This window comes from Chaetodon auriga, chromosome 19 (assembly GCF_051107435.1).
Source record: "Chaetodon auriga isolate fChaAug3 chromosome 19, fChaAug3.hap1, whole genome shotgun sequence".
Classification (NCBI taxonomy): domain Eukaryota; kingdom Metazoa; phylum Chordata; class Actinopteri; order Chaetodontiformes; family Chaetodontidae; genus Chaetodon; species Chaetodon auriga.
This window is the reverse complement of record NC_135092.1, coordinates 18,485,256-18,499,411: the sequence shown is the minus strand read 5'-3', so window position 1 is coordinate 18,499,411 and position 14,156 is coordinate 18,485,256. Positions and strand designations below refer to the sequence as shown.

General features: G+C 43.4%; 1 protein-coding gene across 2 annotated transcripts in view; it reads right to left on the bottom strand.

Moving 5' to 3' along the window:
* Positions 1–14,156, bottom strand: part of fibcd1b (fibrinogen C domain containing 1b) — a 95,419-nt gene that overhangs the window by 52,683 nt on the left and 28,580 nt on the right. For both annotated transcript variants that reach the window (XM_076758335.1, XM_076758336.1), the window contains 2 exons: positions 10,055–10,534; positions 1,893–2,052 (listed from right to left, as the gene is read on the bottom strand). In XM_076758335.1, coding sequence (XP_076614450.1) covers positions 1,893–2,052; positions 10,055–10,534 — 640 coding nt within the window. The remainder of the gene's footprint in view (positions 1–1,892; positions 2,053–10,054; positions 10,535–14,156) is intronic.

Here is a 14,156-nt window from a genome sequence, read left to right as displayed (position 1 = left end):
AAAAAAAAATATCAATAATGAGCTGTAATCTCCGACAGACAGCTGACTGAACTGGACACCTGTTTCCAGGAGGCTCAGTAGAAAATAATGAGAAGAGGAGCAGCCGAGGAGCCAAACGTCAGCAGCCACAACAGGATTGACGTAATCAGCAGTGCAACCTTGTACTGGATGCTGACTTCACCATGTTATACAGGAATGGATTTTGAAAATACATAGAGCTCATGCATAATTATCCCTTATTACAGACACTTTAGCAGACATTTTCCCTAATAAACATAATAACCCAAACACATGCATAATCTAATTAAATGCAAAACAATAGCCCTGCAATAAAATATTATTTCATCACATTCTCTCTGTAGAGTTTTTCAAAACAGTGATGTTACCGCAGATCCCCTTGCATCATATTGTGATGAGGTGCTTTTGTAATTTTAGTCTCCCCAAATAATGTGCATACATGGGGGGAGAATGCTATGAAGCTCATAAATTGACTAATGACTTCCTCAGCAATGGGAAACAGCACTGTTTCGGTGTCCGTCGCTGCTACCATTAATACAGAGCCAGAAGACAACAAATTAAAATAGAGCTTGAAGAAATTATTCCACAATTGAGCTTTAATGCCGACTGTGAGATAACAATTCTGCTAAGGGATAATTTCTCTATCAATTGATTCATAATTTATTGCCACCCACAATTCTGCCGCGTTGCAAGTAGCTGTTTACTGATTGCTTCAGATAATCTGGTTAAGGCAAGGAAATTCTGGAAGGCATGAAACTGTTTCAAGCGAAACAGACGACTGGCCCACCAGAGCAGAGGTTCAGCACCACGGACAGCGCGACAACCAGCCTCTGTGTGCTGTCCTTTGAAAACCATGCAGACATCTCATCTTACAACATGGTTTTCACTGGACAGCGGCTCTTCGTTTATTCTTTGGTAAAGGTTTGGTTGCTCAAATCTTTAAGGTCTGACTAGGTGGTACTAATACAGTTCATAGTCGTACAAACATGAAATGTACTGTCCCATTAATTCACTGATACGTAACATATAAGGACATATAAGCTGATTCAAACCATCATGAGGAGCAGGTAGGACTTTTAGGAACCAGCAGCTCAGTTGCATCAATTATGCCGTTGATGTCACAGACCTGAACAGTTTGTAAGATAGGATATCAATAAAATGCCCAACTGCCTCATGCAAAGGCTCCTGAGAGCCAAATCAAACTAAAAGCTTGAAAACATACCTTTGTTATGGTTCTTCTGCTCTTCTTGAACTCCTAGTGCATGACCATGTCCGCATGCTTGCGGATATATGAAATTAATTCCGCTCACACAAAAATGTGAACACTCTTTCTTACTCTGTTATTGTGTGCTGTATGCATCAGCCTTGGCTCGGTGCTCCTTGGCTACCTATGTGAGGCATGTCCAACAGGGGAATGCCATGAGGTATACTGTGCCTGGTTAAAAGCCTTCCAGTGGGATGATGCCTCAGGCCTTTCTCTGCCTCTCAGCAACAAAGCCCGGTGGACATGCAAGTTATTTCCCATGTACAGTAAAAAAATTCCACATCCCGACCAAGGCCAGTGGATAATGTGGATGACATGTAGCCAAGGGAAACATACTGATATCACCAGGCGAGATTGGGTTGAATGAATATGTGGTAAGATGGATGACAGACAGACCACACCGGAATAGAATCTTACAGACTAATGGAGTCCGGCTAACAGAGAGCGGGATCACGACACTGGGCAGAATACAGTGGTAGAAGGTCAAAACACACAGGTAGACAGTGATGTATAAATTCTTTATACAGTGACAGAGAGACAAGCTCAACATCGGACAGACAAATCTGCAAAGACGGCTACACAGAGTCAAGCCACGCCTCATTTCTCTTACCATTGGAGCAGCCCTTGAGTCGGGCCCCTCTGACTGGCGCCCTCTGCAAGTCAGCCTTGACTCGCGCCTTCAGGCCCACGTTCTCCTTCTGCATGGCGTTAAGAGCATCACTCACTGAGTTCACTACCTTCACCATGTTGATCTGGCTGTCTGACAGCAGCTGCAACACAAACACACAGCGGGAGAGAGGAAAACACATTACAAACATGCAGTGCTTTGCATTCCTTCCATGACATTATAAAAAAGACCTAGCAGACATGTACACATGTAACGGTCATAAAGAAATGCACCTACAAGAAGAGACTAATTCTCCCCTTTACAGTGCTTAAGGATGATCCACCATCTGACATTCCACAGCACAACGCTGAGTCATTCAAAACCTATGAAGTCACTGGATCTATTTCACAACGGCCATGTTTGTGTGATGTGTGTCTTCTGGATTTAATTCTACGTTGATAGCTTGTGGGCGCAGTGCTTTTCAACCACAAACTCAGACGTCAGAGCATCCTTGAACACACCAGCAAGGACAGCTTTCACTGAAGTCTCAACTGCATGACCATGTGATGACAATGTGACTTTGAAAAAAGAAGTTGGGGAGGAAAAAAAAGTTGACGGGCTGCAGTGACGGAGGGTTTAAAAAGTTGTGATATTCTTTGGAAAATAGTTGTAATATATCTTATACTCAGTTTGTAGTTAATGGGCTCGAAAAATACAGCATATAATCACTGGTACAGTATAATCATTAAGGGAGCTTTAGAAACACTGCCCTGTGTAACAAAGACACCACATGGTACCCTATCCCATGATGCACCCTGGCGAATGCTATGCAGTGCAAAGATCCCTGTGGGAAGCCTGGTGATGAATGTGTGTGCTAGGCCCTGCAGAGAGCAGGGTAACCTCTCTCGTCTGCCGTGGTCACTTCCTTACCCGCAGCCGTTTGAGTGCTGTACACTGCAGAAAGGTCATTTTCACATATTGCCCTAGTTGGCCAACACCTATGCACAGCCAGGTGTTGAGCCCCACATGTATATGCACACTACACTTCTGCCGGCGTGATAAATATTCTTGCTTCTCTTTATGTTCACACGAACTCTCTCACTTCGTTTCTTTCATCTTCCTCCACTCTCTCTCACCCATATACACACATGCACGTTCACAAGGACCTGCAGTGCTCAAAGTCATATATAAGGGAATGAGAGTCTTCTATCAAAGGTATGTCTCTGCAGCTATACTCAGGTATTAAAACTGCATTACACAGAAACCCCAATGGCCTTTCGCTGGCCTCAATAACTATGCAACACACCTCTGAGCCACAGCAAGCTGCACTGCAATCATATTACGTGGACACTGAGGCTTTAACCCACACACACAGGTGTAAATAACACATTTATGTACCTACATGCCCACATGCTTGTACACATGTACAACCACATGTACGGACATGCATACATTAGAAATAACCCAATGTGCTTAACAGCAAGGCAAGATTACACAATGAAAACTGCTTTTGTGAGTGTGTTTTCGTTCAAGAGGACAGTTTTTGTGTGTGAAGGGCTAAAACGAAGGGGTTTTTTTTGTTATTTTACACAAGACTTGAAAAGGTTTTAGCCCTATTTAATAAATTACTTTGCCTCTAAGTGTCATCTCTCTCATGTGCAATTTTGACATTACCTCCAGTGTTGTCATTTCATTGAAAAACACACTGGATGTTTGTTAGTGTGTGTGTTTATGTGTTAAATGGGAGAGACAAAAGCAGAGGAGTCTTAATTCTAAGCCTTGACTGACACATCAATTAGGATCATGGTGTAATTAGCTTTCATTAGACAGCTTTAACACAAGGAGCTGTGTGTTAGTGAGTCAAGCTTTAAACACAAGGTAATTTGGGTGTTTTTTTGTTTTTTTTTTCCACATCTGCAGCAGACTCACGAAATGGGTTAGATTAAAATTTAGATTAAAAAGAGGTCCCCTTTAAATCTCATGTGCACAATAATGTGAAGCGCATCCAAAATGAGGCTTTTTTTTTTGGGTTGTTGCTGCTTAAATCCAGTTTGGCTTGACGTGTCTTAACTTAGCTGCATTAAACATGACCGAATTCTGTTGTCACAACGCACAACAAAGGCGTGCTTTTGTTGGCCTTCATCAGATGTTCCAGAGGGTAGAGACATGTTCCCCATGGGGCAGAGTCACAGAGCAGAGAGGAGTTGAAAGGCTGGAGCTGACAAGTTAAAAAAGTCATTCAGTCACCATCTGCTTAATACAACATGTTCACCTCGCAGACAGCGGCTGTCTCTTCAGCTGGAGCCAGGAGAAAATGGGAGATGTGAGAGGAACCATCGAGAAGTCGACCTCTCTTTACTCTTGACTGCAGCCCTTTCAAGTTGAAAATAATTCAAACCCTCCAGCACATTTGTACTATTCCAGGACTTCACTTATAAATCCATGTATCCAATAGGTTTGAAATGCAATGAGAAAAACCTCCAGCCACTCTTCTTTGCTCCCTCCCTGTCAGTGCATAGAGTGGGCTGGCAAACAGAGGCTATAATGACGCTGAAGCTAAACGATGATGAGGACGCGAGAGCTATTTCTTGTTTCTCACAATCTGAATGTAGGAATATTGCTTCTCCAATTTGGCTCAGAGGCATCCTGCTAGAGCTGAAACAATTAGTCGAGTGATCAATTAGTCCATCAACAGAAAATCAATCTGCAGCTATTTTTATAATTGACTTATTGTTTCAGTCAAGCAAACTTCTCTTGTTTCAGCTTCTCCAGTGTGATGATTAGCTGTTTTTACATCATTGTAAATTGGATATGCTACAAATATGTCATCTCGTGCTGTGAGAAACAGGGACGGGCATTTCATAGACTAAGCAGTTAATCGATTAACTGAGAAAATAAGCAGCAGATTAGTCTACGGTGAAAATAGTCATTTCTTGCAGCCCTGAATCCTACAGGAGGGCAGATCCCAGACAGAAAAAGTCCTGCCAGACAGGGAGTTTAAAAAAACGAATTCATGAAGTTGATGTCAGACGTCCACAGGGTTCAGTCAAGCTGATGGTTAACCTCACCCTTTGTTATTGTATTGCACTTTGCCAGCCGTGTAGCTCCCAGCCACCTCTCTGCTCGCATCCTCACATCCTGCAATTTAGAGAACTCCCCTCTTTTTTCATCTTTTGACAGCTGTGATGCAGACACACATCTTTATCCGTCTCCACCTCAAGAGTGTCTGGGTGGCTAATTGTCTTCCATGTGTGTTGTTAGAGAGAGAAATGCACAGTTTGAATGCAGAAAGTAAACTAAAGACTCCGCTCTGGTGCCATAAATACTTGAGTTAACTTACTGTAAAAAAAATCCGGCACAAATGTTAGTGCCTCACTCACTTCATCCCTCTGATTAAACAGCCAGAGATCCTCGATATATAAGAGGCCTCTGAGCAAAGAAACAATGAATAAAAGATCACCACGATGATGGACAGAGCCTTCACACATAAAGGGAATGTTTTCATAGCAAATCAGACTCATCTCATACAGAGTCTCTGATCTTTGATCAGGCTTTTGATTTTGTGCATGTCTACTTTAGTGTGTGTGTGTGTGTGTGTGTGTGGGGGGGGGGGGGGGGGGGGGGGGGGGTATGTGTGGGTAATCCAGCTGTGCAATTAAATCAATTTAGCGACGAAACAAAGTGATGGGATGGCCCTTTAATGTTTCTGTGCACTTACTGTCCACATGTCTCACTTGCGCATTTGAGGTATTTCATTTCTGTCCCATAATTTGTCACAGTTTGTCTCCATAGAATCATTTTACAGTATTAAAGAAAAACAATTAATTTCCTCTCATTTATTTTGCATTGCGTCATAAGCTGTCTCTAAAGGTTATTGCCCATGTTGCAGCCAAATGGCTTATTGTTATTATATTTTCCTCTAATTAGAAAATGACATGTTTTAAGCATCTTTGTTCGCCCCTACACTCTAACGGTTTGGACCCTCGGTGAGCTTTATCTTTGAAGCTACCCATTTGCTAAATTGAATAAGGTTTTCCATATTTTATGAGACTTTTAGCAACACTCTTATGGAGGTTTTGAAGTTATCTGTATCACGTCACTGGCTGAAATGCTGCAACAAGCACTCTGTGAATCCGACTTCATCAAGTCCTCCAGGGGCTTTGTTTTGACCAGAATGAACATCTTGTGGCGATACGGTTTTCTATTCTACAGAAGCAGTGGTTTGCTTCTAGATCCTTAACAGAGGTTGCGGGTGCCACTTGTCCAAGACATTAATATTCCACTGGCACATAATTCAGTTTAAGCTGTGACCTGTGGTTCAAGGAAATCAGTAAGTCATGCTCTTCCTCGCAGCCTCTACCTCTTTGCAGTCTTTTCTGTAGTCAGACATTGTAGAAAACTGAATGTCAAGTCAGTTGAAGATGTGAACTATGTCAGCTGGACTTCTGGGGAATCCAGCACCTCCATTTTTTATGCTGCAGGGTTGCACGAGTGCAGGTCATAAAGCCTCCATGCTCACCCCAGCCAGCGGGCTTTATACATGGTTGCCTACATTGCCCATGCGCATGGCTGCCACTGCTGGTAAGAAAAAGAATTACATTAATTGCTTTCAATCTAATACGTACCACCGGCACTCGTTTGCACTTGCTACCATGAGAAAGGTAAAAGGAGAAAGCAACCTGAGAGCAATTGAGGAGGCAGACTGTAACAACACAGTGATGTGAAGATGTTAGACTCGAGCTACTTTAGATTTTGCATAAACTGTGATCCTGAGCTCATGCTCCTCTTTGTAAATAGAGTGACACAGTTCTTTTAATGTCAACAAAAAGCTGCGCAAACATCACACTTTTTTTTAGACTTTGACGTACAACTATATCATTGAGGCAAAGGCAAATGTCAGGGAGTTATTGGTTTCTAAGGTGCTGACAGACTAATATTTCTGTGTTTTTGTTTGACTAGTTTTCTAGAGGTGGTCTGGTGGGTTGATGTGTGTGTGTGTGTGTGTGTGTGTGTGTGTGTGTGTGTGTGTGTGTGTGTGTGTGTGAGTGTGAGGACTGGAATCCCTTTAGGTTTAGGCTGTATATAGAAGTCATGAATATGAGGTGGTGAAGCCATGCAGAGGCCCCAAGGGTTCAATTCCTGGGCCTCTAACATTCAGGGCTAACAGAAAGACGCCAACACTGTGGGTCACATCTGGCAAATATTAACCAGTTTAAAATAATGCAAGCTTTCTCCAGTGACCAGAAGTATGATTTGTCATAATGGGAGGAACATAAGATGAAACACTTGACTAGGAACATGCTGCACCGTGTCCATCACTCTGAAGGATAACCATCAGTTAAATGTATTGTTATTCTATATTCCTACATTTCATTGGTCTTCCCATCCGTGTGATTCATTTGAATGCAAATGCGTGTGCTTTGGTTGTACCTTTTCTATTTGAGGCTGCAAGCAGTCACTGTGAAAAAATGAATATGTCAGTTTGTGGAGAATCAAAACACATTGGTCCTAAAGCCACTGTAATCAGATTCTCCCGCTTATCTCCTCAGGGGCATTTTGAAGGGTTTCTCTCTACATATTCGGCAGGGTGAAACTGTTCTTCGGGGGGCTGAGCTGCACTTGGAGCCATTACTAACACTGGCACAGTCAGCTCTGTGTCATCGTATAAATCAGAAGTCCTGGCCACAGGTGGCCCATAGATCACACAGTCACACCACGGTGTCAGGCAGAAACAGCGGATGTGCACACCACATGCCTTGCCTCCAAAGAGGAAATCAATCACCTGGAGGGCTTGGGCTGCCAGCACCACCTCCACTTAGCCTCAGTGCCCACTGCACCATGCCACGCACACCACATTTAACAGCAGTAAAGGCATGAGCGTAATTGCCACGGGGGACCAGAGGACACGTAGCCCTCAATACAACTCCAATTGCAAAAAACAGGCAGGCTGTGGAAACACAAACTGAATGCGCTGATTTGCAAATGAGCCGCATCCCCAAACCCATGTATTAATATCCTTTATACAATCATGTGTTCACCTCGCTCCATCCTCGCTCATGAACACCTGAGCCTTTCTAGGATGCCCCTTTCCTAGCCAATCATGATGCTCTCACCTGTTACCAATGAACCTGTTCACCTGTGGAATGTTCCAAACAGGTGTTTTTGGAGCGTTCCACATCTTTCTCAGTCTTTAGCTGCTCCTGTTCCAACCTGTTTGAAACGTGTTGCTGCATCAGATTAAGAATAAGCAGATATTTACAAAAATCAATGAAGCCGATGACGTCAAACATTAAACGCATTGTCTTTGTACTGTTTTTTAATTGAGCTTATGTCAAAAAGGACTAGCATATCTTCACATTCTGTTCTGTTTGGCAGCATGTCGCCTGGTGTACTGACGCTCATTTTTTCAAAGTTTCAAAGAAAAAATTTGCAGAAAGTGACCATATGGCTAGCTGTTATGTTGAGGTCTCTGTCTGTCTTTGCCGTGAACTGAAATTTCCCCTCGCGGGACAAATAAAGGAATATTGATTGAACGGCGTATTGAGGTGAGCTAAAACGGTCAGGTGAAATTTGGTGACAGAGACAAAAAAAGCAATATTCAACAAAGTAATCACACAACCAGTACAGGCGCACAATAATGACAACTGGCCATCAGTGCATCTTTTTAACGTGCATCTTTTTTGTTTGTTTTTGGAGGATTCTACTATTCTCCTTTAGTTCAGGGACGGATTCTCTTTCTGCTTGCATTGAGCTACCACTCAGAAACCACGGAGGCAGAGAGCAGACCAATCCAGAGCGATCTCTAAACAATGTTGAACCCTGAGCTAAAGAGGTCTGGCGTAAAGAAAGGACTGGCAGAAGCGGAATGCATTCAGTTGTTTGAGCTGTATGGCTGGCAGCTATGAAATCTATTTACTGCAGAATAGAGAGGCTGAGCCTGATGGGCCAAAATTAAAAGAGCTTGTGGTGTGAAGATTTTCCACGCTCATTTAGAAAATGCATTGTCAATAAATCAATGTGGACACTGCGAAACGAAAGGGGGGTCTAATTATGTTTTCATCCGATGTGGAGTCTGTCTCGCACATCTAGGGAAACATTATGTTATCTTATTGAATTAATGTGCAAGTTGTTCTGTTCCTTGAATCGTGATGGGCATTTCTTCCCCTGTGACCTGCTCTTCAAACACGAGACCGAGTGAGTTATATTCGCTGGAACGTGAGCCCTATTTGCACTTCAACCTAGCCGTTACTGGGCTTGTACTGTCTAAAGAGGAATTAACATGGCCGAGCTGGCTTCGGCTTAGTGACTGATGATGTTTTGATTTTGCAGTCAGGAGAAGGAAGGGGCTAAATAAGACCGGCCGACAGAAAACCCTCAAGTCCATTGAGCTGTCACGCGTCTTAAGTTGGTTTCACAATCAATACATATTGATAGGTGTTTCACAATCCAGTCCTCCAGCACCTTTGTACAGTACTTAAAGTCATGACTTCAGCTGTGAGTCTAACACACTGGATTCAGTTCATCTGCTTTTACGGCTCAACAATCACCCTTATGTTCAGTCATAAAAAACAAAGACACAACCTAACGAAAAACCCTGTGAGCTGTTTGTCATCGTAAAATATCTGGTAATGCCAAAAAAAGTCTACGAGTGACGTTTTCTTTCTTTCTCAGGCCACAGCTCGGCATTGAAACAGCTGGTAACCAAGCGGTGGTGGAAAGTATTGTATTGTATTGTATATGTACTTGTATGCTTAATTAGATATGAATACTTCTTCCACCCAAGCGGGCACCATATAATATATGGTGCCTGTAAACATATTATGTTTACAGTCCTTAACTACCATAGAAATAGGATTAATTTCACCACTGCGGGTAAATAGAATTCTTGTTAAGCAGTTGTCTTTTCATAATGAGGATTATATGATGCAATTACATGCTCTTACATGTTGATAAATTATCTTTTATGGCAATCTTAGCAACTGTTGCAAATATCTGTGAGGACAGACAGAGCTAGAATTTCTTTATCAGTGTCTTTATTGTGTTATGTTTGGCCTCAATTACCACTCTGACCCAGCTGGCGGATTCTCTATGACCTTACGATAACGTTGCATGTCCGCTGTGTCTCTGGCATTCACACTGTTTGTGTTTGTGTGTACGTGTCTCACCTGTATGAGGCGTCCCTGCTCCGTCTGCAGCGTGTTGAGGTCTTGCCCCAGGCTGCCCTGCCCCCTGCGTAAGGATTCATAGTCCATTTTCAGTTGTCCCGCATGGGCTGACAGCTTGGCCACCTCCTCTGCCAGACTAACGAGAAGAGCCCGATCCTGGCCTTTCACTGACTTCAGGTCAGAGTCGTGGTCGGTTAGTGAGTGGAGCAGTGACGTCTGCACACCCTCCAGGCGCAAAAAGTTACTGTTGTAGTCAGGACAGTTGGGGTCGATGAAGATGTTGATGCGAGAACCATCGCCCCTCTCGACAGTGACCAGGGCATTGGCTTCATCCTGATTGGTAGAGATGTGGGGTAGGCCATCGGACATAGGCGGGGCCTGGTAGTGATTCATAAAAAGGATGGTGCCAGTTACAGTGACAGCTAGCAACACAGCCACGAAGAGCAGGATAGTGCAAAGCAGGTAGCTGCAGCTCATCCTCTGTGGGTAGGAAGGAAGAGGGGAGGGAGGAAGAGAAAAAGTAGGTGTTAGGATCACAGTTGCTAGAACACCAAAAAATTATGGCAAAACACCTGCCTTGTTCAAAAAGCAATGACTTTCATCCATCACTGGGGATATTTTGTGCACCAGATGCTCAGTACTCAGCGATGTAACAATATTCCCATCTGTCAAAATGTCGTTTTGAATGATTTATGTAGCAACATAATGTAGATTCCTTCAACTGCCTGTCCTCTTGAAGATCACAATTCCCTAAAACTAAGGAAAGACCAGACAGTTTCTGTCCAAACACTCAGTGTATCATCAGAGAAATGGCGGCGCAGTGGAGGGAGGATGCTGGCATGAGACACTTCTGGGAAACACGCGGTCAAGGCTCCGATGTTCTGTCTTTCCATTTCTGAGACCGGAAGGAAAACAATAAAAACCTGAAAACAACTGTAGCCAGGAAGAGAAAGTAAAACAGAAGCGATGCAGACCGCAGACAGAGGAAAGGCAAATGAATGAACAGAGAATAGAATCCTCTTAGAGGAAAAGGGCAGACCTCTAACAGTAACATAGTCTCCATTAACTAGACCATAAAAGGCCCGTATGATGGCCCTTTATGATCCGGCTCCATTTTTCCACTCAGGCCAAGAGAACTAGCAATGGCTAGGAGAGAGCTCTATGGGCCACCTATGCATGATTAACAATGCCTAGCTCCCCCGTGTCATCCTCCAAATGAATCAACAACTGATCTTTTACTGATTTTGTTTTTCGACACCGGAGGGTGTTCTCTCTGCGAGAATATGTGGGCAGGTGTGTATGTGTATGTGTGTGTGCGTGTTTGTTGTCTGTGCAAGCTCATTAATATGTAAATTGGCTGTACAAGCACAGTGAAGCACACTAATAGACAGCTAATGGTCTGCTTTACGAGAGAGGTTTATAGTTTCTTTAATGTGAAGAAAATCAATTGCGGTGTCCAGGAAATACTCCTATCCACTGTGTTTACCCACAGCCTTTAGGCAGAAATAAAAAAGTAGGCACCCCTACATCTTCCATGTAGGGGCTGAAATCTGATATCTGTGGGCAACAAGTGTGCATGTAACCCGCAACCCACATAGTGCTGGTCTGTTAACACAAAAAGGATGTGATGTCCAAAAATGATTTCTCGCATGGGACTCAATTGTAGCCCTCTTTGGTCAAATCATGAGCCTTAGTAAATGCTCACAAAAGGAGCTCATGCAGGGCCTGAGGATGGTTTCCTCACGCGGGCCCCATTTGCACCCCACTGGCTTCATTCACTACCCACATGGGCTGGCACATATGGGGCCTCGAGCCGGTGAGCAAATTTTGCAGAGCATGGTGAGTCCCTGCTGGATGGCTGTGTGTGCGCTTCACAAAGGAAGTAAGAGGGAAAATATTTTAGCGGCGATTCAAAAAAAATCTAACCAACATATGAAAATCTGAGAAGACAAGCTGTTTGAGCAATCACCACAAAATCACAAGGATACATCATGTAGTTACTCTGAAAAGGGGCAAAACCATTTTTGAGAAGGTGACTGCAAAATTAATACTTGCAGATTGTGTTGATTTTTTTTTTTTTTTTTTTTACTCCTGACATATAAAAAGCCCTTTGGTAGGATCTACTGAGTACATTGATTAAATTCATGCATTATTGTTTTTCTCCTGGAGGCAACTGAACTCTGGACACCACAGGCATGTATGGAAGCAAACTGCCTCTGGGCTCTATTTGTACAAATGGGCTGGACGCAATACATATATATATATATATATTTATATTTATATATATATATACACGCACACAGCATATGCACACAGGCAACAAAATGTACACTGCCGTGACATTTCTGGTGTATACGCACATGCACAAACACACATTATTTGCACTCTGCCCTTTCTGCCAAATATTTGTCACAGGAAGTCAAGCTCATGCACATATTGCACGTGAAGAAACTGGAGCACAGCTTTGTTGGAACGCTCCCACTTCTTCGTGTCTTTTCACCCAAATACATCATCACAGAAAAGAGCCCAAGGGGAGTGTTGCCGCACGTAACATTTTTTTTTTTTTTGTCTCCTTGCTCTAACTCAACATGTAGACCCTGACTGCACTATGAAATCTCACTTTGCATGTCAAACAGTTTTTTTCCCCCCCTTGTGTGTTTGAGTGCAGGTGCAGCTGAGTGACTGCGACTATGCGACTGGGCTCGGCTGTGTGTGCGTGTGTGTGTGTGTGTGAACGTGTGTGAACGTGTGTGTCGCAGGATGTCTGCGCTGTACATAATGTGTATAATGGCCTCACACTGCAGAATGGCTGCAATGTAACGTTAGAACAGTTTCACTGAGCTCTATCGCCAGCGGGCCAAGACATCAGTGGAAGCCATCATCGGCACTGCACTAAATATTCATTGCTAGCATACTGATTGTTAACTTAACGTGGAGGAAATATACGATGGCCCCCGTCACGCTGACAGCAAGACACGCGCGAGGCTGACAGACATCTAGTACGCGCTAAAAAATACACACAGGAGCAGCGCATTTCTGTAAAGAAACCTTTCACAGATATTTCCCAAATGTCACCTTTTCAGCCACACGGCATAAAGAAGTTTCTGATAGTTTCAGGCACCCATTTGTGCCAATGATTCCGCTTGAACTGAAGGTAACTAAAGACATTTAAGATTACACATTGGTCTTGGCACCGGGGTGGCGAAGGAGAAAAAGCATGCGGCTAATGCTTATACCGTTGTTCATGGGTATATTTTTGGTCACTCGGGATATAAAATTGTGCTTGTGAAGGAACGAATGGACTTGCAAGAAAAGGTACCATAATGCATTTGTATGAATGCACTGGCCCAAGCTGGGTACAATTCTTCTCTATTTCTTTCAGGTCAGACTGACATGAAGTCAGGGAGACTGAGTTGAGTGAAGAAAAAGTCAGCCTGACAGTGAGGAGTGGAGGTTATACTCCTGCCTTATTTTATTTTTTTTATTTTTTCCAATGGTCAATAAAAATGACAACACAAGAGCGACCTGCTTCAGGCCCTGCCTCAATAACTCGATCTCTCAACTCACTCAAGAGTTTTAGTAGGGTAATGACGCTGCAAGCGGCCTCTTAACGCGGTGTTTTTTGTAAATGAGTCTCTCAATCTCGCAGCAGGAGCCCACTCTGTAATTAGAGGCTGACTTTCAGATCCTCTCCTGTCTCTGCTCGGGCCACACCATGGGATTTGAGAGGACGACAGGGGAATTCTGATGGGTAGATAGAAAAAGAGAGGCAGAGAATGAGAGAAAATTCCTCTCTGTGAGAATGATGTCCTCCCACGCAGAAGCACTGGCAGACAGTTCTTGGACGAAAGGCTTTGTCTGCTCATTAGATCAGCAGGAAACCAGCAGGAGTCTTGCAAGCTCTCTCTCACTTTCTCTCTCTCCCTCTCAAGCACAAATACATATACTCATACAGTAGGCGCTGCACTGATGTATACACGTGTATGTTCAACTAACACGCATTACAACGCCTTTATATACTGAATTGGCAAAGATGCATAGCAAGCCTAATGCATAAACTCGCACTTTTTAAAAAGAGGGATTTTCACCCACTTTCATTTCA